Source organism: Pyxicephalus adspersus, chromosome 3, assembly GCF_032062135.1.
Source record: "Pyxicephalus adspersus chromosome 3, UCB_Pads_2.0, whole genome shotgun sequence".
NCBI classification, from domain to species: Eukaryota; Metazoa; Chordata; class Amphibia; order Anura; family Pyxicephalidae; genus Pyxicephalus; species Pyxicephalus adspersus.
The window spans coordinates 20,124,334-20,149,413 of NC_092860.1; the positions used below are offsets into that span (position 1 = coordinate 20,124,334).

The window sequence follows — 25,080 nt, forward strand, 5'->3', positions numbered from 1 at the left end:
GACATTGAGAGATACTGAGGATGCAATAAGACATTGAGCATACTAAGGATATAGTAGGTCTTTGAGGTCTAAATAGGGGTAGTTGAATTCAGATTGGCTGCAATGGGTCACTGCATTTAAAATCCAAGAACAAATATTTAAAATAATGACGTTTTACAGCTTCCCAGGTGTCATAGCTGCATTGGCATTCTTTATTCTGGGTTTCTTTGTTTTAATTTTCCCCTCGTGGTCCTGCCAGGAACTAACTTGACATCTTACTCTCTAACTAGATGCTTACTGCATATAGAAGAGTTGGGTTTCCCTAGGACATATTCATAACACGAGGTGTGTTCTATTCACAGAAAGAACCAGAAAAGCTAATTTCACTGTTTGGGATTTCATCTATGTACACTGGAAGTTGAATTTATAACCTGATCAATTCTTAAAAATATACTTTGCTTAGGAAAGGAAACAAATGCATCCACCACATCTAATACTGTATACGCTGGATTATATTATATTTTTGTTCTTTTGGTTTACAAATATTGTATGTTCCTCTCTCTCTTCTAATTTCCATTTCAAAGGTAATACTCCTAGTGATACAGAAAAGCAATTTCTTCATAACGATTAAAATGTACAATGTTATCTGGATGTCTGTTAAGACTACAGGAAATTTTTCCATGTTATGTAGATAAGGAGTGGTGGAAAACACTTTGTTTGGTTCAGTTCATTCGGATCTTATCTATCAGATCAACAGATTTTACCAACATATTGCAGTTTTCAGGCAATCTCACAAAACCATCAAAGTGATCAAGGCAACCTACCATCAACAATTTTAATTTTTCAATTCAAGCAATTGGTGGTAGGTTGCAATATTCTTTGTTTAATTATGGGATTGGGAAAGCTGGTTTAAAGTGACTGAAACTGCTAAAGAGTGTTGTAAGATCAGGTCTACTTTATTAGAATAGATTTCATTCTAAATCTTCTCACCCAATATTTACCCGACCTTTACCCAAAGTTTACACATTTTTTTTACATTGGATTCGATTAGAAGTGTATGAATCATGAGTAAAAGTTGTTTCACACATCTTCCAATTGTGTACATTTTCAGTAAATGTTGGATAAATCTTGGGTAAAAACATGTATATATAGAAGCCTAATTTAACCTTATAGACATAGGGGAAGGGTGGTTTGCCAGTAGGAATGGTCTTGTGGTAAAAAAGTTTGAAAGAAAACCTTGGAAGAAAAGGTTATTCTACTGAAAGATCTTTTATCTACCTACTACAATTTTTAAATATTTTTTACACTGATTGCAGGTTATGGGAAGTACAGTGTCCAGTCCCGATCTCTTCCATGGGAGTTAAATCATCAGCATCTATCCATTGGTTGAAATCAGAAGGTACCAGGAAGAAGAGGAAGGTAATGTGGTAGAGGTGGGGACAAAGTGGATGTGGGGAGTTAGGAGTCCTCACAACATTGGAGGAGATAACTCCCAGAGGTAAGTGTGTCAATATAAGCCAGTATACACTACTTATGGTAAATACTTGACATCCCTACTGTGATTTAATTCTGATCAAAAAAATGGCCAATGCTGCCCTTTGGCACAAGGTTTTAAAATGACCAAACCACTTACCAGACCATACAAAATGTTGGGAATGCTGCAGATGCCTCAAACTCAATTACGTAAAGAGCCATTGGTACTGGCACCAGAGAGGTATCATTAAACAGGACTCACCCGTTTTGCTGTCCACCGTGAAGAGCTTCTCTCCTTCCAGAACACTGTACACCACTCTAGCACTGCTACCATAAGCTGGGTCATCAGCATCCCACGCAGATACAGCCATCACAGATGTACCTGTACCAAGATAAGATACAAAGTTCTAAAACATCTACCCACCTCATCATGGCCATCTCCCTCTGTCAAAAGACTCACCCACAGGGGACAACTCAGGAACACTTCCAATATAAGGTGCCTGCAGGAATCGGGGTTCACTGTCATTAATATCCTGAACCTTAATGATGAATTCAGACTCTGGTTCTAGTAGTCTATCTGTGTGTCTGTCTCTGGCCTGGGCACGCAATGTATAAAATGTCTTGTGCTCCCGATCCAAGCGCTCAGTGGCATGGATGTCTCCAGTGAGTTCATCGATGATAAATATGGATCCAGCACCTTCTCCAGAAATTGTATATTTGATGGAGCCATCACCTTCATCTGAATCCGAATGAATCTAAAGGATAGAAAGTAAGGTTATTTTTACTGAGTGTACACAAAGACTATCTAAAGCCATGTTAAACAATGTGAAGGGTTAATCAGGTTTTTTTTGCTGGTTGGGACCCAGGTGGGGAGAATTTTCTTTTTTATTCACCTAATCTCTAATGAACACCAGGAATTAGTGGCAGATCAAAACTTTACAGAGGTCATTAGAACAGCATGTAAAAGCAAATCATATTTGTTCTGATTATTACTTTCCAGAAAGACTTCGCCCCTTTCTTCCTAAACTTCAGGACACTTAATCCTTCCTAACGCTATCAAAAACCTGAAAACAGGTCAAATATTGTATTTTGTAGTGAATTTATTTATGTTTTTGGTGAACATTTTAGTGTTTTTAGGCTCCTTACCATTTTACACATTATTTCTGGCATTATATCTGGAGTTGTCAAATTAGCGGTCCCCTAACATCTAGGACATGCATCTTTAATAGCAGACCTAAAGTGGGATATTTTTACAGCACAGGTCTGGAAGGGGGTTACCGTTTGCCTGGAGATGACCTTTTAAAGTAAAATGTTTTAGTTCCTCCTGTACAAGGTGAGATAGAGGTAATTTTCTAACTTTGGATGCCTCAACTCCAACCACACTCGCCCCTATTCAACCGCATAACAAACAGTTCTCAAACCCTACTGTTGACGCCATTGTCGTACATTGTACAAGACGGGTACAAGACATTGTACAAGACTGGTAGCTGGGAGCTGCTAACAGCTGCAAAGGGATCTTAGGCTTTTTTTCACTTATATACTTTAAGTGGAACAAAACCCGCATTACTCACATGTCCCACGCTGCCATCTTCTTTTTCTTGGTGTCCTCTTTGCGATCTTCTAACACCTTCATTGGCTAAACCAGGATCACATAACTCATAAGTTAATTTCCTGAATGCACAGAGGAAGGCAGGAACACCAGGTACTCTGGCAATCAAAACTTATAATGCGCATGCACAGCTCAGCTCTTTCACCAGAAACCTGGAGCGATCAGGTAGGAGAGATTACTACAAATCTGTTGGGCCATCTGTCTCTTTCTGCAATAATGACCTGCCTGATCATGTACTCTCAAAAGTCGAACTTTAATTCTGCATTAACTTATTTTTCTTACTCTGTACCATAAAAAGTATGCAGATAATGGCTCAAAACTTTTCTCTAACTTTCCTGACTTCCATACAAGTCAGTGGGTCAGCCAAACAGTCCGTTAACTAGCATATCCAGAAGGCGGTCAACACTTGCAGGCCAAATTTATTTCTGGTGTATTTGATGATGAAAAGTTTTCCTACAGGCAAACAAAGATGTTTCTTTATCTTTGATAGTCTAAAACAAAAAAGTAACTCTTTAAAAAATTTTGCTTGGCTGGGCCCATATTTATTTGGCATTCTAATAATAAAAACACAGGAAAATTAAACCAAGCTGATGGCACCTGAATGACTTCTAGTTTAGGCATATGCTTTTTTTTTATCTGTCTTGTTCTGCTCATTTGTTGGCAGTTTTTCCTTACTGCCAGCAACATTCTCTGCTCGGTAGAAAAAAGCGGATACTGATCCAGTAAGAGAAGCATCTGCCAAAACAGCTTTGCTTAAAGGGATGAAAGTTGTGTTTAGAGCTTTATATATAACTAAATGCACAAAGTGAAGACATTTATTGCAATATTCTTGCATGTAAAAATGAAAAATGAGCATCAGACTTCTAGGAGTTTTACAGGTTTTATTGTTTACTTTCAGAGTTGTAATGCTGATGTCTCTCCAAAAATGAAGTATCACTATTCGTCAGAAACAACATCTGTAAGACTGAAATGTTGTGAACTAGTAATTATGGTAAAATGTATACATACTATTTAAAGGGAGACACTGCCTTACCTAGAGTTTGCTTAGAGCAGGGGTGTCCAAACATTTTGCAAAGAGGGGCAGATTTGGTGAGGTGAAAATGTGTGGGGGCTGACCATTCAGCTTGTACTCAGGGTTAGTGTGCGCATGGACTGCACGGGTCCCACACAGCACACACCCACCAGGGTGACATGAAAGATTCCCTTTGCACTGAGTCCGGCGCAGTGCGGGCTCCGTGCAGAGCACGTTCTTAGAATCAGAGTGGGAGAGGTCCGTGCGGGTCCCACACAGCACACACGCACTCTAACATAGGGGATTCCCTGTGCATTCATGGGGACTCCCGTCCTGCCAAGTAGTGGGCCGATAATTGCAAGGCGGTTGATCAACTCTTATGAAATATAAAATAGCTTTTTTGTACGCGTGTATTTTATACTGTGGTCAACAGTGCTGGTGGGCCACATATTATTGATTTAATGACAGAGGTAGAAGTCTGAACATGGGCCACAATTGGCCCCCGGGCCAGCCTTTTGACATGCCTGGCTTAGAGTTTTACCTTTAAATAGTGTGGCCTTTAAGAAGGAAAATTTAATACATTGCCAGATTAATTTTTTTTAATTAATTTTATTTTATTATTATTATTATTATTATTATCCATATTTTACCAGAAGACTCTGGGGGAGCCAATTAAACCCAAATATTTTCAGAGGTATGTAGAAAACAAGTGCCCAGTGAAAATCCATGCAAATGCGGGAAGAACTCCTTGCAGGCAGTGTCTTGGCTGGTAACCAAAAACTCAATACTGATATTTTTTGGTAAAAAAGGAAATTAAATTAAAATAGTTTAAGCTTTAGGAGGCAGATTGAGCCAGTTGACATCACTGGGAAAATTTCTGTTCACTTCTCTGAGATGGACAACAGGAAGCTACAGGAAACCCAACAAAGTGAAGGAATAGGAGTGAGGTTTAGAAAGAACATTAGGTTTGGCAAATTACTGTAATGAATCACAACTAGGCATTTTCATCCATCTCTAGTCATGATTAGGAAGGAAACCTTTCATGGCTTGCCCATGGTATTGTATAGAATAAATGGAAATGAGTAGGATTTGGCATATAGATGAGCCAGTTTAAAGGGGGTTGCACCTCATTAGGGTTACTCTTTTGGGTACATTTTCTTTCTATAGCTACTAACCCTACTCAATGGGACTGTTTTGGAAAGGAGTGTGACAGATTTTCACTTAGAACAAATGTACAGTCAAGAAACTTTAGCTACTTTAGAGCAGCAGAGAAAAATGTATGACACAAGCTATAATCCTTTAGTTATCTGCATCATTGAGTTCTTCTCTACTGTATGAGAAAAATGATGTGTTCTCTGCTGTCCCACAATATATTTCTAAACACTCTACAACCCAAAAAGAGCATATACACACACATGTGCTAAAATATTGTAAACCTATAAAATTGTATGCTGCTTTTGAAATATGGTATTAAATAAATATTTTGTAAATCAGATTTTAATTGAATGCTAAATATAAATATTAGTGGAATATATTGCAGGCTGTGCATGAAAAGTAAGATGTTTGGTACGAGCGTTACAATTCAGTTTCCTGTTGCAGTATAATTCATTTTAATTCATATATCACTCATCATTCTTTGGGCATTTTTCGTATTCTAATTTGTTATAATCGTCATAAATAATGAGCAATAAAGTCCTATCTAATATTTAGGTTTCACACTGATGTATGAAGATGTCCTAAAAGGGTTTACACAGGTAAATGGGATCCAACAGAATTAGTGGCTGTCAATGTCAATGTTTGTATTTCACAACAACAAAAAAAAGTATATGATCAATTAAAGAGAGGGTTGTACTAATAGGTATAACGTGGTAAAGTGGAAGGAAGAGAGATTAAGAAAGAAAAAAGAAAAGAAAGGAAAAGGAGAGGAAAATAAAATGGGAAGGGGAAAGAAAAGACCCAGCACCCATGTGGGTAGGCTCCCATATACTGTTCAGTGAAGAAGTACAAGTTCAGGTTGTGCAATGACACTTCCCTGCAATGGGCCTTATGTAATAAAACTCTCCAAGACTGGAAAAGATAGACTGTCATTGGGGGACCTGGGTGATCCAGCAAATTGTGATCCTGCAAAAAAACTTTAAAAAAAATGCTGTTAGTTGGCAATTTTTTTAATCTTGGACCAGAAACATTCTGGGTTTTTTGGATCATGCAGGTTCTCCTTTGAAAGTCTATTCTCCCCAGTCTTGGAGAGTTTTATAAAATCAGGCCCAATATGTCAATGCCAACCTGGACTCCATACTTACGTATCACTCCATACCTGCCATTCAATCTGGAAACAGACTGGCAGCCAGCTTCACAGGGGCATAAGCCCACCATTGGAGTGGGTGTGTTGCCCCTTGGAGGAGATGCAATAAAAAGTAGATTTCCATGTTAAATAATTTCCTAAATGTCTTTATTGCCATTGTATCTGTTATATCTTGGCAATCTTTTTTATACTATACAGTTTAGTAGCAGAATAGTCTGTGAATTTTAAATATCTTACATGAAAGTTTGTATTTCCTTTTAAATATATATAGAGTACTGCTTTTCTTTAAGTAAAAGTTGTAGGAAGATTTCTTTTTTTTACACTGACCAATGTTTCTTGTACAGTAAATGCATCCAGGCTATATAAGTGGACTTATTAGTGTTGTAAGCTGTTAGCAATCCTGAACCTGTGGTGTAATTACACTATAAATTTGTTCCTTTATATAGATGATGTACTGTACATACCTAATTCTTTATCTCATCACTTAATAGTCTTCAGAGACAACACAAAGCTAGGTTAAATAAGATTGGGTTGTTGAAGGATCTCAAGTGATTTTCATCTGGGACTAGTTTTAAAGCTTGCCTAAAGATTTTAATGAGGTAATAGAGATTATACACTTAATGAATGCAAGGTATGATACAGGATGTAAAAATAATAACCATTTTGGATGTAAATTAGGAGAAAGGACATTAGGAAGTTGCTTCCTAGCTTTATTATTATATTGTGGTTTTGTCTGAGGCCTCTGGGTTTGGAATGTGATGCACAAGAGGATTGTGTGCTGTGCAAGGTGCTTACAATGCTAAGGGGATGGCATGACCAGCTTTTCCAGGCAATCTGCAGCACTTGCAGACCAGGAGTAGACTCAGCATATTTTGCAGACTGTGCAGCTGCACAAGCAACCTACTAGTGTGGGTCAGATGAGTTTCTGGGAACCCTCGAATTGCCATCTAGACCTGAACATGGCTTACTTTTACCCACTAGTCAGTATAAAATAATTCAAATAATAATAATAAATAATTTAAATTACCTAACAATGTCTGTTTTCAATACTTTAGTACTATAATGTCTACTTTAGTTAACTACTGATCTACTAACTTTTTGCTGCCTGTATCTTGGATGGTAATATCAATTGACTTTTCTGTCCTGGTGACCACTGTCACCAACATTGACTAGTAATTATTTTAAAAGGGGAAAGCTATATAAGAGGGGTTTCTTTTTGCTTTCTGTAGCTCCTCTATGATGGGAAGTAAAGAAAATTCTCACCACTGCAAACAGCACAAAAATAACATTTCTCTATGCAAAACACTATGAAAAGAGTTATAGTATGACATCAGAACTTCCAGTGTACTTTCTTGCTTTGGTTAGTGATAACTAGCATGTTTAGAAGAGTTTGTCAGCAATGACAGCCCAGATATATCAGCACAGGTTTTATATACTGCTACGAGTTTTAACCATTTGCTGATAGTCACCTAGAAAGCTCTAGAGGAGATTAGTATTAGCCATTAGTATTAGCAATTGATTGCCTAACAGATAAAACAATTATTTTAAACCGAGTAAGCTACATGAACAGTCTATGGTATTATCATATGGAAATTACAATGACTGGATTGTAAGATTACCTAAGGTGTGGTACTGATTCATACAGTCTGTATGCTATCTATGTAGTTTACTCCATAGGGAGCCATTTTTTCCATCAACTTCTTCTTCTGATGTTTTTCTTTAGTGATTGCAGTAGCACAGTTGAGTTGATAATAATTCCCCTGTGTAGATCTTGCCTAATGAATTGATTACCAGCAAGTAGTTAAATTTCTCAGCAGCAAGAGAATAAACTTGCTTGGGTAGTTTAGCCCATACAAGGCTTTTTATACCTTGCTATGTACAGCTTTGCTTTTTTTTGCCTTGCTAGTTATCATTATATTCATTTTTTCTTCGTGCTTACTGCTGTTTTGCTAATCACTATCTACCGTCTACAATACTATCTTGTTCTGTCTCGCGCAGCTGTCTTTACTTCATACCAGGGTTTTTTTTCTGCTTAGCTGCCTACCTTGTTTTCTTGCCTAGTTGCTTTATTCCTCTGGGTTTTGCTGTGTTATTCTTTTCCAGTCTGACTGCTTCACTTTTTTTCCACCCCACACTGTCCAATACTTCTTGCATATTATTTATAAAGTCTACATAAAGTCACCCAAAAAATTAGGCCTGGATACATTGATATTGACTACATGTTTGCCCCCAAGCTCTGTAAGGGTTGGAAGGAGGTCAGAGAACTTAACATTAGATTCTACTGACCCACTAACATCTAAGACGGAATTTCCAAATAGACTACAATAGCTGATTAGGTCCCAGGTGACCGTTCTAGCAAACTACTGATTTGAGATACTGCAAAAGCAATGGATACGGGAAGAACTGAAAAACTTTTGGTGTGGAGGAAAAACACAAAGCAATTGGCCCTTTAATGGTAGTGAAATACTCTTGTGGGTTAATGGAAGTGCATCAAATCGTGTTGTGGTTGTTGGTAGCCAAGGTGAAAGGGTAATATTCCTAATGGACTTGGTTTATTGTGACAACCTTTCACATTGTTCATGATTGGTTTTCTGATGTGCAAAGGTAGAGAATGTTAACCTTCAAGGCACCAGTCAGAATAAGGAGCAAGTAGCTATATAATGCCCATCAGCAGTCCAACGCTGATCTGTATATGAATTGAGAAGTATCTCCATTTAAAATTCTTAGCCCAACATACCCTAAAAGGCTCATGGTGCAAATTTTCCTCCAACCGCCAGCTAGTCCTCCCCTAAACCCATGTTCTAAACTGCTCTTAGTAGTATCTAAATCTTACTGCAATGTCTAGCAACGTTGCTAAGGAATAAATAGTCTCTTTCAAACTGACGGCCATCCAAGGTTACTCGCTTTACCAGCCCCATAATTCTTAGTTTTTCAATACATTGCATGGAGTGCATTCACTCTTTGAGGGGTAGCTATTAGGAGATATAACAGGAATCCCTGTTGCGTGCACTATGATGGTAAAAAAGCCTCCATTATAGTTATTAATGTGAACACAGGCAAGCTTCTCCGTATATAACAGCTTAACCCACAAAGTGAGTAATGGGTATATCTGCTCATGACTCCAATAAATAAGATGCTTGACAGTCATAGGCTTTAAAGTTGTCAAGTGCAACCGTTGTTCATTTCCCTGTATCTTAAGCATTCTGCAAATTTGTGGTGAACCTTCTAATTTTAATATCAGCTCAGCTGCTCTACTATTTGATCAACATGTATAACTAATTTCACAATGTGATTCAACATGATGACCAGTGCAAATTTTTTATATCCAAGTTGGGTCTGTAACAGTCACAGTAGAATAAATCCTAACTAGGATTTAATATCAGCACAATTAATGACTGTTGCATAGAAGAGAGATATTTTGAACGATTTGGCAGGAATATCATGTAGGTCAGGTGTTTTATGTGCCACAAAGCCAATGATAACAGAAAATATCTCTTCCTCAGTTAAAGAGGAGTCTAATTCTACCCTCTGCTGATCATCCAGTTGTCTTTGGGTGATTAAACTCAACCATTAGGATAATTCATCTTGGGTATTTTGCATTTTGAAATGGTAATGGTGGCTACAAATAGAGACAAAGACCTGGCTAAATTCATGAAGCTGTGAATTCCTGTAATAGATGAGGACATATGGATATAAAAGCTCACATAATCTCCAAAAACACATTAGCAAGTTGGGGGTTTTCACAGTCAATGTCACTAATGTCTCCTACGTCTTTATATGTATTTATTCTGTTTTCTGGAATTCATCCTTCTCCTTTGGCAATCTGTAACTCTTGAAACCTTCAAACACACCCTCACATTTCACCACTTCAACCATAGTTGTCCTCTCAACCACATCATAGCTTCCTTGGTTGTCAAAGCACATAATGCCACCATACCTTAGTTACTTCACCTAATTCTTGTTTGTTGCTCATATCTGTCTAGATCGTAAGCTCCATGTAAGGTCCTGGTCAGCAACCAGTCCTCACCAGACACCAGTTCCCCAATCTAACACCGCAGTCTTCACCTGCAGCAACCGCAGTCTAACACCTAGTAAGCCCCCGCTCAGCTTCAGGAGACAGGTTGCTCCTCCCAGCACTCGGTTTCCCCCCTAGAACTTACTGTGCAAGAGATGGTGTCTGGGGAAGGGCTGACAGCAAGCCAGGAGCCCACAGGCAACAGTACAAAAATACTAGGTAATTCAAGCCAAGGTCAAACTGTGCAATCAGTCCGTCATGCAAGGTACAAAGGGACTAGGCACAGGCAGAGTTGGGGTCACAGGCAGCGGTCGGTCCAGGCTAACAGAGTATAACAAAATGTCAGGAAACAGGCAAAGGTCAGCAGCAGAAAACAAACAAATCCATCCAGCACATATTAGCCCAGCTAACAACAGGTATAGAGCAAAGGGAGCAGATGCGCTGTCCTGCAGCGGGCAGCAGTGCGGGATCGCTGCCTAGAGGTTTGTCTCCTGAATCTCCTAAACACAGAGCCCTTTTTTCATTTGATTATTGCTACCAACTATATGTGCCAGCTTTTGGAACATTTTTCTATTATATGATCTATACTACCTTATGTTGTTATAGTTATTACTATGAGCAGAGCCACAGAAGATGATGAGACTTTCATTATGGTTCAATATACCAAATTAAACACAACTGGAGTGATGCCAGATATCAAAAGGTTCAAAAATAGTAAATGTATCTCAGTGAAAGCAGACTTGATATATTTATACTTTATTTTAAGTTTTTTTTTATATTCAATTATCATTGTAGACACATTTTTACCAGTATATTAAGCCTTGATGAAGGGAGTCTCAATAACTCTCTGAATTCTCAATAGAGTTTCTTCGTTGAGAGTTCATCTGAGTTCAGTTCCCACAGTCACTGGACTGTACTTATCATTGATAAGTACAGCACAGTGACCGTGCGAACCTGCAGTCACAGTTGATTGGAGGCACGCGGGTGCCTCCAATCAGTTGTGACTGCAGGCGAATTCCAGATGAACTCTCAATGGAGATTCACGACCTCGTGGCGAATCGCAAGGCCGTTCTCACTTACATTCTGTAAGCGAGAAAGGCTTGATTCGTCGCAAGATCGAAATTAAAGATTTCACTCGCTGATCTCTATTCTTTTCCAGTCTGACTATGTTTTGTTTTTCCACCCCACACACTCCATTACTTCCTGCATATTATTCAGTCTACACAAAGTCACTTAGAAAATGGTGCCTTAATCCATTATTATAGACACATTGTTCACATGTTTTCCCCCAAGTATTAGCTCTGACAGGGCTTTAAGGAGGCCACTAGTAAGTAAACAACCAAATTTACTGGCCACTAGCATCTAAGACACAATGTCTACTGAAACTGAACTACAAAAGCCAACTAGGTTGGACTCAAAAGGTGGAGCTAATTTTTGCTAACCATGCTTGGCAGGAAGCAAAGACAGGAAGATGTAGAAGGAGCAGACAGCACTTTCATGGTGTTCCCTTCATGACTTCCTAGATGGACAAGTTGGAAAGTAGCTTTTATGATGCTGTGGACCAACAATTAAACATTTGTTTGCAATTCACACACCTAAATTTACATGAGTCCCTAGGATACTCAACATTTGGCTGGACCATAGGACTGTTAGCCGATTCACAAGATATGGCTAGACCATAAGTTTTCTTTAAAGGAAACCTGCATAGAAAAGCAAACTGCCTTCTTCTTTGTGCAAGATTCCCGTCGGTTAATATACTTGACTGCTTCTTTCTATGGTTCTAATCTGTATTTCATCCTCAAGAAAAACTTTTACATATAGGATACACATGCCTATTATCCTAGTAAAATTGATGGTGAGTGAAAGTATTAACTATAGGATATGCTTGATATTTGGGGGGTGAACTAGATTGCAGAGAATAATTAATGAAGGCATCAGAGGCATTCACTTGGGGTTTTTTTTTCAAATAGATTCAATGCCAGTCATATTAGGCTGGACATAGCCAGAGCAGCTAGCTGCAACAAATCAGTTAGGTGGGGGAGTTTACACTCATTATTTCTAGATATAGAAGCATCCAAGCCCATAGATGTATGGGTAGTAATTCTATTCCAGATAATATGTTGTGGTCCCTGAAAACAAGTTGTTGAGGATGTGATTTTTTTAAAATAGATCTCAAGAGGCATTTTCTATTTGCTGAGATAAAAACCTAATCAGGGTATTTTGGTGTGGAAGACACAAAGGTGGGGGATTGTTGCAAGGTAATATGCATATAGTGCTATAGGCATCCAAATATGCATTTACAGAAGAAATACACAGCTTAGTACAGACAATATAAAAATATAAAAGCATGAATAACAGATTTTTACATTGTTTTCCACAAGCTATTTATAGCATTAATAATGCAATAACATTATGGAATTGTGTACACAGGAATGCATGCCCCTCCATATGACAGAATTTTACAATGTTACTGCTGTGTACTGCACCCATCAATACAAAGTCAATTAAATTCACTGAAGTGCCTTATTGCAATCAAAAAGAATGTGATTTGCTATCGCCTAAGCATTGTTTCACATCACACGTAATCCAACTTAAGCTTTTAAATAAGCAGAATTTAATATTCAGTTGTTTGGCTTCCCTAGAGAAAGAGAAAACTTCAGCAGTTTCCTTTAATTCTCTGCAAGTTAATTAAACGTGTGAGCTTTGTGTTTAATCCCTTTTATATCTAAAATAGATCTCTCCATATTCTGTCTTCCATGGCAGGCTCTGACCCTATAATCCTATTAAACAAGGGAGATCTGCACAGGAAGAATAGTGCACCCTGATACCAGCAGGGGGCACTACTGTCATCTGCAAATACAATGTCTTCTGCAAGCTATGTGTGTTTGTGATTAGTTTATGTCTGGGTAACAGGTTTCTCCAGTGAAATTGAGAAAATTGTGCTATATTAAAGTGTACAAGCACACCGTCACCCATTATAACACCCAGAATTAAACACAATGTAGTTGTGCTGGTTGAGGACGACAGGGAACATACAAAACACCAGAGCTGCAAATCAGGCAATTTAAAGGGTTTCCAAATGGCATGGTGCCCAGTTTTATCTGCTATCTCTGAGTAACTTGGCAGCTGGGAGCCCTGGAGTCAACATGATTGCGGCTCTGGAGTCTGGAGAGTTTCACGACATGGAAGAGATTTCGAAGTTTCTGTTAAATCTTTGGCAGTATATAAACAAAAACTAAGAGCCTTGCACGCACACAGCTTGATAAATATAGATCTGGTTCAACTCTTTACATGCTAGAGGCCTATACATGCCACAAAGTCAGCTGGTTGTAGGAAATGAGCTTTAATGTAGAGATAGAAACATTAGTGGGGTGCTAGAAGTGATGAACTGTAGAAGTTGATAAAGGCCTTGCTTGTATATGACTACAGACTGGAAATGTGTTTCGACCCAAACTTTTTTTGGAAAGCACACAAATCTATTTAAGGGTATCCTTACTTGAACTAATGCAGAATGTATTTTTTTTCGCACTGAACCATGCCTAGGTGTTTAAACACCCAATTCAAAAATGCCAAATGTATTCCCCTCCTTCTCAAGCCCCTCCTGGATGGTGAACTACCGAAACATCATTGATTGGAAGCCTTTCCGACTAAAGTCTCAAAGTCAACAAAAACATTTTCTACCTTCCCTAACTCTAACAAATCCTCCTTTATTTGTGTCTCTTGCTCCCCCTCCATGACACTCAGCTCAGCTGCACACAAATAAGTTTGTGCCATAATCAGCAAGTATGCTGTCCATACTTACTGAGTATAGCAGAAGCTCACCACCCACCAACCAGTTTATTTCCACTTTAATTGTTGGGAACCTATTCATGCTGGCTTATAAAGATACTGAGAGTTCCAATACCTTTCTAATGAGAAAGCAGCTGTTTTCTCTACAGCAGCCAAATGTTAGCACCCCACTTTATCATGGTTAGAGCTCCCCAATCAGCAAAGTTTATGCTCCTTATTGGTTCCCTATAACTCAGCAGGGGTGTGGTGGACTGCTTTAGAGATACTACCGCTTCCCTACAGATAGCAGTAGACTTATTTAGAGAAGCGTTAGGATCAATAATGGCCAAGTTATACTTCTTACAGCAATAAGGGGCTTACATTTGTATATATATATATACCTATTTGAAAACTTCAGTTGCACTTTAGGTCCATAAAAGATCCTTGGAAATCATCTCTGCAAAGCTTATAGGACATTACCATATCTATATATTTCACAATGGACATTCAAATATCTTCTGAAAGAGTTTTCTGTTTTGCTATGAAATAAACTACGATAAAACAACAATAAGGCAGAACATTACAGGTACAATTCAATGCCTGATATTGTTTATCTTTAGAAGATTTATATTATAAATGCATTACTAAGTGCGGCTTAAGATAAGGTCAATTTAACAATAATGAGGACAGAAGAAGTGCTGACCAGAAGTTTTTTCTCAGGGTTTCCATAAATGTTCATCCTGAATAAATGTATTGTTTTGCTAAGCAGACCGTTTTTCATCGGCCAAGGATAACTTTAATGACGATGATGCTAACTATAGATCTACATGTGTCAGAGAGAAATGGAGGCCATGCCGTTGTGGCAGGAAAAAGCTTTGATTACTGGTGGACTACTATTCAAGAATTCACTCTGGTTTCACTTCTCACCTCACTTGTCAGAAGATTGGTTGTGATAACTTTGTGTTAACTTTGCTAATATTTGTGTCATTGTTTCCAGTGCAATCTTCTCTCCCCTTGTTGTTTTCTAAATGTATTCTTGGGCTTTAGACATGCAATTCTTTTATTTTTCTTCCTCTGATCGCTTTCTCTGTGGGTGCCACTCAGAAATAAAAGATTTGTTATCTACACAGAAATGAAACAGAAAGGAGTATGGACACTGACAGAGATGTCAATGTGCACAAGCTTGTATTCTTTATGTTCTTGTAAAATTTCTCAGCTTTATGCCCAACTCTTGCAAGAGTTTCGTCTCTGTTCCATATCAGTGGGCCTTCCATCCCGCATGTTCTGGCACTCCATCTGCTTTAGCTCATTTTTAAGCCTCCCTCTCAATCATTTTAATATCATAAACTCCTCTTTGCCCTCTGGCAATCAATGTATAGAATTGCCCCCCATGTGTCACCTTTAATCCACTACAGCCAATAAACACAGCAGATGCACCCAGCATGGTCACCAACCCATTGAAACATTATATAGTATTATTATAATAGATGGGGACCCCAAATGAATGACATTTAGGGGTTCATTTATCTTAGAGAGCAGATATCAGCAGATATCAACATTTTAACAATCTCATTATGATTGGCAACTCATTTATCTTAGAGAGCAGATATCAACTTTTACCAATCTCATTATTATTGGCGACTCACCTTTTCCATTTATAAGAACTGGATCACAATATACAGTATAGCCAATGGTGTTCTCTTCGCCTAACGAATCAGAGAGAGCTCGGTAATTGGTGGAGATAAGGCCATGTGAATTGCCAGTTCATGTAAATGGCCTCTTTTCCTTCCTTTAAAAAAAAATTTGCAGAGTCCCAATGCCAGCCGAGAGCACTTATTTTTTTTAATTCATACTCTTGCAACAGACTCACTTTAAAATTTTAAAAACTACCTGTTGAAATTTCAATGGTAAAGCTTACATAACATTTTAGTGAATATGTGTACATGCACTCACTTTCATCCCAAGGTACTTTATACGTGTTGTAACTTCTCTTTGTATTCCTCTCTGCTGCATCATACCCACTTTTATTTATATGCTTTACCTTTGTTCAATTTATTTGGCCATGTAAAACTTTCAATTGCTGAAGTACCCTCTTGTTCTTATCCAGGTCATAAAGTTCCATCATTTACAGAAATGGACCTATTCACTGTTATTAATAGAAAAGTCCTGTTTATAAACTGCATGAACAGGTTTTTATTTTTCTAGGACACAATCCATCATTTTGGGGGAATTGTGAAGCCAAGAACAGACAAGTGAAAACTTAGACTGGCATAAAAAATCAGGGACATCTGTTCACCCTAACCCACATATTGTGTAGAAACAGCATACATCCTGTATCTATCCTGGGGATAACTAAAGGAAGAGGAAAGGGGGAGAGGAGTTGGAACATGTATTGCTATAGGCCATTGTGTCTGCTCTTTACTGAAAAAAAAATGGTGATTCAAAACATAGTGATATGTCATTGTGTCCTACTTAAAAGCGAAGCTTCTAAAGATCGCTAATTGCCCGGATGAAGAGTTAATCTTCTGGTTTAGCTGGAGACCATTAAACACCAGAAACAAGCATACAGGTAATTGTGTAACACCTGAGCTGAATAATCACTCGGTGATATTGAACCAGGTAAGGTGTATTTTTTAGAACCAAGTCAGCAATGACAACTTACATAGTGAAACCAAATTATTTATTTATTGCTCCTTGAAATTGTAGTTTGTTAGCACATCGCAGAAAAAATGCATGTGTTCATGTATTGCCGCATATTTCCCTGTGCTTTCACATGCATCCATTGGCAAGGTGTGTTGGGGTTCCATTGAAAACGGGCAACAATGCATCGAAGTGAGGCAAGTAATGTCCATTGCCAAGAAATACATTACTGTTTCTTATGACAATGATCCTGATTTATTAATGCTCTCTGAGACTGGAGAAGATAGATTATTATCGGAGAACCTGAGTGATCCAGCAAAACTCAAACGGATTAAGAAAAAACATTTGCCCAAATGTTTTCAATCGTGGACCAGATCCATTTCCGGTTTGCTGGATCATTCAAGTTCCCCCGTGATAGTCTATCTTCTCCAATCTTAGAGAGCTATAATAATTCAAACCAAATGTTCAGTATCCAATAATATGGATTGGCCCTTCATAATGCATACTAAGACAAAGGTTACAGTTCATGCATGATTCATGTCTTTTATCACTTTCCTTATTAAAACTCTGTTGTGTGCTGTCTGCCTGTGTCTGAACAATGACCTTAAAGGCAGGATTAACTGCTATTATTTTAATGAAATTAAAGAGTTAAAAAAATATTATTAATACATTTTAAAACCCAATTACTTGGTAAAGTTTTCATAAGATTTTAGTGGTTGGGTTTTACATACACTATACTTAATAATTTATAGATAATAATTTGGTCCCTTGCTTGGAGCCACTTGCAAGGCCTAAAGCAGACTGTTCAGTAGGAGAGTCAGGGGGTTGGAACTCTGACAGTTACTGCTCTAAAAGTGCCTAACCCTACACATTGGAGCATCAGGCACTGGCAATGATTTTCTAAAACAATTTAGACCAACGGTCGCCAACCAGAGAAAATGTTGGTGGTCCACATCTCTAGCCAGTGTGCCCTCCAGTGAGGTGTGGAAAAGGACCCCACTGGCCAGAGCTGCAGACCCCTGCATGTCCCCTGTACAGATCACAGGCTCGGGTTGGTGGGCGGGTTGTGTCTCTTTTGGTAGACCCCCTCACCCCTTGTAATAAGGCTCTAAGCAGGGGTCGCCAAACGGTGGTCCGCAGCTCTGTCCCCCATATGGACACAACCCGCCCACTCTTCCATCGCAGGCTCAGACCTGCTTGCTAAACATACAGGGCTGTGGACACAATTTTTTATTGCATCCACAGCCCTGCGCTACTGTTCCACCCAGAATTTAGCAAACAGGTCGGAGCCTGCAATGGGGGAGTGGGCGAGTTCTGACATCATGACATCACTCTGTGGGACCTTTGAGTGGCACACGCTCCCCGCGCATGCAGGGCCTGGAGTCGGTGAAATTATAGGTCCGTGACAACCAAAAGGTGGGGGACCACTGATTTAGGCTGTTAACTTATCATGGTGTTTCACCACCTTGCAAGGGATAATTCATCTAGCATAGTGCAAAGAAAACCCAATCATATGCAAGGAAATCTAAAAAAAAAAATCTGACTTGATAGTTGACATTAGTAGAGCTTTATCTTGTTTACTAAGCTAGGTGAAATAAGCATTGCAAGGGGATAAGTCACTTTGCTAAGTGAACAGCCTATATTTCTTTAGTAAGTCAACCCCATTATCTCCCCTCTTCTATCTTTACATGCCAAATCCATAAATCCAGTATTAAATTTTTCTTAAATAAAATGTATAAAGATAATACATTATTTTTTGTAAAAGGATTGACTAAAGTGATCAGTTTGATACCATCTTGTCAATATGTTGTAAAAGTCTTCTACAATATTTGCAATCCTTTATACCCAGCACTATTTAAAACCTTCCTAAACTAAATGCATAAACAGTTCCTTCAGCTGCACATATAAATTTGTGTAACAAACTGAATATTATAAAGGTAATAGGTAGAGCTGAATGAATAAATGATGAAGTGCCAACAATTGTTGTGTTCTATGGCTACATCCTCCCCAGTAGTAAAACAATAGCTTTCTCTAGCAGCTGGTTGTTTAGTGACCCGGCATGTCGGAGCGATGTTCTGATTTCATATTTTTACCTGAGATGATCACAAATGATTTTCTAGGATGACAAAAATTAATACCACCATTTCAGTGTCCCTGGGGAGAACCTTGAAGACCAATTTGACAAAATGCATAGAGTACAACAGAAACATGTCATCTTGTCATGCAGATCATATCTTGATGTGAAGCTAAACCAGCTATGATATGCTACCGCCAAGAAAGACATGGGACAGTAATGATGCCGCGGACCCATGAAATCACTTGAGTTTTATGTTGTTATGCTTATAACTATAATGTATGTTTTCTCTTTCTTTTTTGTTTACTGGATGGGATGGTTTTGATTGACCGATTGTGGGAAATGCAATAAGCCGAGGAGACTGTACAATAGGTACCGTTGAAACCCAATTAAAGCAAAAACTGAACCAGATAAATTCTTAGAGGAATTATGTTGATTATAGTAAATTAAAGGTATTACCTTTAAAACTGAACTTTACAAATTTAAAAAAACCATTGTGTAGATGTTGTTACCTGTAGCTGTGTGCCTATCCATACTGACTTAAGGACTCTTGTGCTACTCAGTTTTACTTTTTGATGTCCTACAATAGCCAACAACCTAAATACTATGACATACAAGTTCCCCCTCTTACGTAGACATATGGTTTATACTGTAAAGCAGGGATTCGGAGGATTGTAGTTGGGTATCTATCGTTTTTTTATTTTTTTTGGACTGCTTGTATTTATTAACATGATTGCTGATAGAATTTTCTGAGTTCAACTTTGGGTACAATTGGGTCTTAAATGAAGAGGTGGAGAAGTTTAAAAGGAGTGATTCTTACCTAAATATTATAGCGATAGACATCACGGAAGGTGGTATTTATTTGGTGAAGTCACCAGATTAGGTTTTGCACTTTACAAACACTTTAACAGTGAAAGAGTAAGTTGTGGACTTTAATTTATTTTTAGGTTATTACTTATTGATATATATTTTTTCCATATCTGTATTTTGTTTGTGAATATACATTTTTGCCATATTACTATTCATTTAATTTTTGCTTATTTTTTTATACTTCGTGTTAGAGGCAGCATGTCACACTTACCTCTTCCTCGTCTCTCTTCTGCGCATGCGGGCAGTTCTGACACTGGGCATGCCTCTGTTTCCAAGCTTTATCAATTCTGTCCAATCAGCTGGCCATTTAGAAAATAGCCTCTTGATCAGCCCTGGCTAATTAGCTAGTTCACAGACTGCACTCAGTGTTCATGGAATGTGTCTGGAGCCCCTAGTTATGTGAGCTAGCTCCTGTTCACCTGTGGCTTAATTCAGTTTCATCTGTCCAGCTCCCGCGCTAACCCCTCGTTATCTAGTCTGTTGGTTCTCAGTAAACTTCCCTGTGCTGTTCCAGTGTTCCTGTCAGCCTGAGGATATCCCTGAGTCTCCTGTGCCTCCTGTTGCTTCTAGTGTCTCCTGTGTTCCCTGTGCCCGCAGTGGCCCCTGTGTCACTAGTGTCTGTCTCCCTGGCACTTGACCCCAGGCGTGTGACCTGACCTCTCTTGTTTGCTGCCTGCTTTGACCCCAGCTTTCCTAGACTATCCTCCTGCCTTGTGATTTTGTACTGTGCTTGCCCACCTTAGTGTGCCCATGTACGGCAACCAAGCCGTAACCACCGGTGCAACACCCTCACCATTAGAGGCTCTGGAGAAAACCTGGTTACGGCTTAGACTTTGCCCTTCTCAGGGCTCACACCTCCATACAAGCCTCAGCACCCCCCTAGTGGTCCTGTATCTCTGTGTATGACACAGCAACACTTCTTCACTCCCTTTAAGTTGTATACCTTTAAGTTGTATTGTCCTCTTGGCATACACCCTTTAGATGGAGACTACAAGTGCCTGTTTCAATATACATCTGAGGAAACCCAATACATACACCTCAGGAAACCAACCCTGAGAAATGCCTTCCATTCATTGTTGATATCACTGAGATCAACATATCTGGAAACATGTCGGCTTTCACCCAGAGACGCCAAAGTTTCACTTATGTTACCAGATCTCTACTGATGTCAGGCAGAGCAAAAACCAGGATAGCTGCTGGAAGATGGATAATGACTCTTAATTCCTCCAATGCCAGCTTATTCTGGCCAGGAATTGGGGAAGGGGTGCACCTACCTGGGTGTGAAGGTAGACTGTCCTTCTTTCTGTCTCTAGTTTATGACCTGAGAAGGAAAGAAGGAAAACCTGCTCTTGGGTCTGAACTGTGGAGTTGAGGCAGCAACTTGGACCCTTAAACTTTCCTTCCACAGAGCCCTTCAATTTCCCCTCCCCCCTCAGCGCCTTGTAGTCTTTAAGTTCTATGCGCCACCTGGAAACCCTTACATTCACTGTGGTGTACACAACATGCTACAACATGTTAGTGGGCTGCCCACAATGCAGGTATGGCATTTGATTTGGTGTGGCATGCTGCATCACATTGATGCCTCCTGGTTCACCACCAATCTCAGCCCCATTGATTTACAAAACCTCTCAGGTATGAGGATCAGAGGACAGGGAAAAAAAACAAAAAGTGAAAACTACTTTTGATTTTACAAATGTAAGTGCTTTAACAAACTAAATATGGTTAGGGTTTATGTCTAATTGTAACAATTTAGGACTGAATATTCAGATGCTGCATTAATCCTGCTTCAACTTTTTTCTTAAAATAAAGCCCATTTATGGCAATTAAACGGAATCTAGAAATCCAGAGCCTCAACATATTCACAGATAAAAGCACCAACGTCTAATGTGGGCTCACCAGCCATCACAAGTGTATAGCATTGCACATTCAAATTAAACATTCAATTGGCAGGATCAGCTAAAAATTAAAAGGGTTATTTACATTTAAATATCATGTAGTCAGCATTGGGAGAAAAAAAAATCTTTAAACGTTGAAAGGGCAGTATCAGCTGAAAATTAAAAGGGTTATTTACATATAAATTTCTTGTAGCCAGCATCTGATGAAGGAAAAGCTTCTCCCATTAGAACATGACTCTGTATATCTGTCACTTGCGTGCTTCACCAAGTCATGTACAAGAGCTGTACAAGTCAATTATCCTTTTGTTTGTTTAAAAGGAACAGTCAAAGCTTATTTACACCTATCCGGTTTTAATGTAAATTTCTATGCATTAGTCAGTGAAGAAAAGTACATTAAAAATAGAACTTGGACTATGAATGATGTTGTTTACACCATTTAATCCTACAAAAAGCTGATCTGCAGGCTCACAGTCATGCAGCTGTGTATTTGATAATAAATCATGTCTTTTTTTTTTTAAAACAAGCAGTACAAATACTGGAGTTTGATATTTGGTATTAGCCTTAGCAGAGCCCAGACCTAGAGAAGGTGGGCACGACTAGGGGCAAATACATAAATCCTGACTTGCAGATAGGGAAGAGGGACATGTTTTAGCTCAAAGAATGTAGACAAATGATACTCCATTTTGCAAACCATAAACAATTTGTATGCACGAAAATGATTGGGTAAACCAACAAATGCTACAAAACTACTACTTTTCCTTTCACCCAAAAAGAGGGTAAACAGAGGAGAAAAGAAGGATTTTGATCTGAAAGGCTCTGTTTATAAACAGAGAATCTGACATTTTCTCGAACATTCCCTGGTGGGAATCAGTTATTGACTTTGGAACCTATGGACCCGGAAGATTCCCACAAGGTATTGTTTGAGGGAATGTCTAAATAGGAACAGGGACAGCTAGGTATTATGTGGATATGTTGCATCTAAATGTGCCGTCATGTAATGTGCTGAATGAAATAGAGAGCAGACTTAGTAGAAGAATGGCACTTGTTAGACTTCTACTTCTATTTTACTGTCCACTTCACAAATTGAGGGGTGGAAAAAGAGGACTCAACTCAACTGTTCCAAAGGGCCATATTATACCTGCAGTTGACTGGCCATACTTAAGCACACAGCAAGCAGATGCTGTGCACCTGAGAGCAGCAAACTGCACAGCAGGTAACTGAATTAGCATTAGTGTCTTTGGTCACAGGACCAAAAGGGACTTTTCGGAATTTTCGGAAACTGTGTTGCATTCCACCCCAGCTGAATGCAGCAATTGCACAAAATAGTTCCCAATCTCTCCTATGCACTTGAATGGGAGTGGTTGGGACATCCGTTGAGCCTGCAGCAGAATGCTGCGGATCTGAAATGTTCTTTAATATGTATCTAAACTCACTCACTTACATATTCTTCATATGTTATTACACATACGCCTGTTATGTTATATAAAAAATTACATCACACCAGCAAGCTATAGCCACATACATTTCTTTTTCCAAGGTGACACCTACTAGGCTGCAGCATTGACATCCATTTCTACACACTGGCAGATTTTGATGTAGCCCCTAAATGTGGTGTTCATCTACCTTTGAAACATCTACATGTCCACCAGAATTCATCCAAAGACTATAGGATGTACGCAGTGCAGTGAGCAAAAACATGGATATACAATGGGGAAAACTATTTTTTAACAAACATATTGTTTAATTTTATTATAACATGTAATGCACTACAAAGCTAAGCGTTCTTCTGTAAGCATCCAGTTCCGCCATAATTGTAAGTAGTGCATCCACTTGGATATGCTGTGTTTGAGGGCTGAGTAAAATCAGGGCTGGGCAGATAAACAGTTCCATCATATATAATTCTATTCAGCTGCTTGCCTAGAGTTAAACTTTGAGAATTTAAGAATAAAAAATGTGATCTTTTTCTTTTGTGTACAGGTGCATTCACTTTATAATCACATATTTATGTAAATGCAGAACATAAATAAAAATGTGTTTCATTTAGAAGCATTTTCCATTTTAATAAGAAGTCAAAGTTGGCTCTTCATGTTTTAAATTGTTTCCCTTAGCTTTTCTGCATTGTTAAGCTGCTGCTGCAAAAAAGTGTATGTTGGTAAACAGTGTCGTAGGTTCCAATCTATGGGTCCTAATGAGGAATTTGGACTGAGTCCTCTGTCATGGCAACTTTTCGCTACTGTTAATGGTCTTCTAGCTACAGATCTTTGGGCACTAATGTGGAATTTAGACCTGGACCCCCTTCCATGGCAATTCTTCACCACCATGGTCATCTATCAGGATCCAAGATCCCCCCTTTGCATCAAAGTCCCTCTTAAATTCAGAATCCCCCTGCACATCTGGACCGACCTTTCAGACTCACCCTTTGGAAGGAAAGTTCTTGGCATAGCCAAGAAGAGGAAACCAGTGGTAGAAAATCTCCACTGCTTCCTCTGTATCCAACAGTCATGACCGGGGGCCGATACTGGCTTTCTGGACAAGGGCTCAGTCTTAATCAAGATCTTTGCAACCCTTTCTACTCCACTGAAGATACACATGGGCATAAAGACTCAGTGAATTTAGGAGGGTGAATACTGTCCACTGCATTTTATAAAAGCTGCTTAAGATTCATAGATGGCTTTAACAGGGCACTGAATTTGAGGCAGAACCCCATGTCAATGCAAAGACTTGACTTTAATTAAAAAAAGGAAATAGTGTGTTAAGATACTTTTAAACTCATTAATGAATCAAATCAACATTCAAGTTACTAAGTATCTAGTTGAATATGTGACCTCAATTTTCTGTGTTTCCTGTATTTATTTATTTTTACCGCTCAAGTCTCCTTATATTTGCTTGAAGTTTGAAATTTGTGAGTATTACACTAGTGCAATATTAAACAAGGGACCCACTTAGGTCTATAGCATAGTGGGTGATAGGGATAGTGAGAGGTCCCATGACTGAATAATGGCATATGTTGAGATATCACACAAACTTTTGCCTTCTTTACATCTATACTTCTTTAAAAGGTAACCAGACAATGATAATGGGGATATATAGACACTAGAGTGCTACAGATTGCATTACTGTATTTAAATATTTATTTAACATCATCAAATGTATCTAATTGGCATTATTTAATACCATAATGGAAAGAGCAATGATAGTAGGAGACCCCAAGGTAAATAACATATCAGATAGCTGATGAACTGCTTAGTGTTATTAGAATAATGAAAGATGTTATCTGAAAATCGTAACTTACTTTCTTTGACATAACCTGGTATTTCACCTTGAAGGGTCACCAGAAGTCCAAGAAATGCCATCACACAGGGTCCCACTATTTCTGAGTACAAAGATAGCAAATACAGAGCCCCATAGTTATCTACAGGTTTCTTTTCTATCAGGCTATGTTT

General features: G+C 38.7%; 1 protein-coding gene across 3 annotated transcripts in view; it reads right to left on the reverse strand.

Annotated features, from left to right (window-relative positions):
• The window catches only part of CDH22 (cadherin 22), a 200,118-nt gene that overhangs the window by 34,899 nt on the left and 140,139 nt on the right, over positions 1–25,080 (reverse strand). For 2 of the 3 annotated variants that reach the window (XM_072403804.1, XM_072403806.1), the window contains exons 3-4: positions 1,913–2,207; positions 1,715–1,834 (exon numbers count right to left, since the gene is read on the reverse strand). In XM_072403804.1, coding sequence (XP_072259905.1) covers positions 1,715–1,834; positions 1,913–2,207 — 415 coding nt within the window. The remainder of the gene's footprint in view (positions 1–1,714; positions 1,835–1,912; positions 2,208–25,080) is intronic. The other variant, XM_072403805.1, reaches the window with a different exon arrangement.